Below are 3,112 nucleotides of genomic sequence, written 5' to 3'. Positions count from 1 at the left end.
AGGATTTGAATTCTGAGTGTGTGGGGCCGTGGGGGTGTGTGTATAGATTTCTAAAAAAGTAAATGACCATACTGGATAAACTGTGTATTATTAAAACAAAAACAGTTAAGTAGCTCAGAAGTAAATACTACCATTAAGAACCCCAATCTACTTAGCTGTTTAAGTTTCTATGATGCAGAGATTATCCTGTTTGGTCACACTTGTCAGTGCTACAAATTGATCCATGAACAAATATATCACATAACATTTTGTGCACCCAACAAGTGCCAAAAAAATAAAAAAAAAACAAGAAACCCAATTAAGAAGGTATAGAGTTGGTACCACATACAAAATCATAAAACCCATTTAATAAGATGTGTGCATTTACTAGATATCACATGTTCTGTAATGAAATTGGCAGAGAGGGGCATTTCCTCAAGCACCTTGCATGCACAAATCCTGTCTTCACATTTACATTTTTTTTTTTTTTTTCAAATTATAGTAAAGTTTTTTATCTGCATAAGTAGCAAAAGAAACATCAACAAATTGAATTTAGAGATAAATTCCATTTGTTACTGTTACCCAAGTCCAATAATTACCCCAATACATAGTACCAAAATCAAGTTGTAGATCTACAGGTACGGAAGGAGCACAAAATAGGAAAGTCGAATTGTAGAAATCAGTGAACAGCTATATTTATACTGAGACAATAATATTGGATGTTATATTATTAGCATCTGACCCAATTAAGAGAACTTAAAAAACCATCTTTCGAGCTGTACTTTAACCTTTTTCAAAGAATAGAACACTAGCATCTGACCCACTTAAGAGATAACTTAAAAAACCATCTTTCGAGCTGTACTTGAACCTTTTTCAAAGAATAGAACACTAGAGTATATATTTCCAAATGGCAAATTTTTTTTATCTAGGAGTTTCTAACCAACTATATAAAAAACAGTACAGAAACAACACCATCTCTCCAAAAGAAAACAATCAAGATACTTGTGCTATCTCTCTCTCTCTCTCTCTCTCTCTCTCTCTCACACACACACACACACACATACACTCAGCCTCCAATTTACCAGATGAATGAGTGTAAAAAGGAAAAGAAAACAAAAACTGAAGTTTAGAAGCAAAATATTAGTCCTCACGCCAGTCATAGCGGCACTTATCATTGCAGCATTTGTAAAAGGTGGTCATGGGCTCATCGGCCGACCGAATCTGCATTTGCTTGAAGTAAGCCTCGCCATTGTGGCACCTCGGACATGTCGCTACACAATTTAAATTAAAAGTTAACAAGAGTAAGAGGAGTATATAACAACATAAACAACAAAAATTAAAAACCACAACAGGTAATTACAATTAGGGGGAATATCATGTATACCCTTCAAAAACTTCGAAATTACGTATTTTCCCCTCTAAAACTCATAACAAGTGGACATTTAGGTACATGCTCATGTGATTGGCAGAATGATAGACATGACCCATTTGCCCTCAAAAATTGACCAATTGTTTTATTTTTCTTAATGAAGGGTAAAATTGGTACTTCATAAATTTAAACGAGTTTTAATAGCAAAGACAATAAAATGGTTAATTTTGTGAGTTTTTCAAATTTAGAAGGGTAAATATGTAATTTCGAAACTTTTGAGGGGTATACATGAAATTCCCCCTTCCTATTAAAAACAATATTAGCAATGTACACAGATAGGAACTATACTTGCCCTGAATATGCTATGCCTTCAAAAAGAAATAAAAAACATGTAATATCAAATCACATATACTTGATTTAGTACTAAGGATTACAAAATTTCCTGATGCAGGAACTACTAATAAAATGACCTAATCAGTATGATACTGTTGGAAATGCCAGTTCTCGGTACATTATACAAAATCAAATGTAACTTTTACCAATGAAACCCTATTTTTCTGACTCAGCCAAAAATGGAATTATCAAGGTTACCATATAAAGAAAAAATAGTAACGAAATTGATATTGTATTGTAAAATCATGAGAAATTAATTAATGAAATATTTATTTCAATTTCCCCACGATTTGTAATAGATATTAAAAACAGTACTGGCACAAAAAAAAAATTTACCTTTTGTTTTGGGTGCCAATTTCATCGCATCAGCGCCACTGAAAATCGGTTCAACCTCCTTCTTAACAATTGCAATCTCCTTCTCAATCTGAATTAAATTCAAACAATCAAACACCAACCAAGATAATAAAACATAAAATAAAAAAAGAAACAATTTATGAAAAATAACCTTGGATACAGGGATGCAGTAATAGGGGCAGACAGGGCAAGAGAGAGACAAATTACGGCCACCTCTAGCCGGCTCAATTTGTAGCATCAAACCACACCATGGACAGAACTCCATTTTTCTTTGCTTTTTGTGCTTTTGAAACTTGTAGAAATCACAACTAATGGTTAGATTTGTGGTAGCTAGGGTTTTAACTTGAAATCAAATTTGCATTATGTAACAAACAAGGTTAGGCAAGGGATTGATGAAGCCAAAAGGAGTGAGAAAAAAGAGGAAAAAGAGATAAAGGAAGTGATACCTGTACTGGCGGAGGGAGAGGAGAGGAGGCCAATGAAAGAATGGCAGCAATGGCGCTGTTTGATTTGGGAGAAAGGAGAAGGGAACATTTGGGCCGGATCTGGGCCGAGAAAAACAGGAAAGAAATAAAAGAAAGAAAATCAAGATATGAATTCGAATTCTGATCAGACGAAGCAGATCTGAGTTTGGATTGGGACCGTCTGATCTGTCCTTGCACGATTATTAAAATCCGGTGCATTTTAAGCTGGATCGAATTGGTTCGGATTCCGATCACACGGTGGAGATGAAAATACAAAATTTGAGTTACTTTAGGGGTATCGTACCGAAAATTTGGGCCGGATCTGGGGTGAAGATTGTAACAGAGTAGTTTTCGCTTAATGCAGATCACAAACCATATGCAGTACTATTTTGATTCTATAGTCCTTGAGCTTCAGGAAGTGAAAATTGCTCTGTTAAGTTACTTACTCCGGATCTGGGCCGAGGAAAATAGAAGAAAAATAAAAGAAAGATAATCAAGAGATTTCTTCAGATGGGAAGATAGTGCGAGACACTGGTAAGTGGGGTCCGCTAAA

The 3,112-nt window shown here is 34.9% G+C and overlaps 1 protein-coding gene across 1 annotated transcript; it reads right to left on the bottom strand.

Moving 5' to 3' along the window:
* Positions 1-1,028: 1,028 nt before the first annotated feature.
* Positions 1,029-2,625, bottom strand: LOC144560601 (uncharacterized). The gene is made up of 4 exons (XM_078309844.1): positions 2,542-2,625; positions 2,247-2,387; positions 2,078-2,165; positions 1,029-1,250 (listed from the first exon to the last, which is right to left on the bottom strand). Exons 2-4 carry the CDS (start codon positions 2,358-2,360, stop codon positions 1,120-1,122), a joined length of 333 nt encoding a protein of 110 aa, XP_078165970.1. The 5' UTR covers positions 2,361-2,387; positions 2,542-2,625; the 3' UTR covers positions 1,029-1,119.
* Between the last annotated feature and the right edge of the window lie 487 nt (positions 2,626-3,112).

Source organism: Carex rostrata, chromosome 10 (genome assembly GCF_964058835.1).
Source record: "Carex rostrata chromosome 10, lpCarRost1.2, whole genome shotgun sequence".
Lineage (NCBI taxonomy): Eukaryota > Viridiplantae > Streptophyta > Magnoliopsida > Poales > Cyperaceae > Carex > Carex rostrata.
This window is presented reverse-complemented; position numbering and strand designations above follow the sequence as displayed.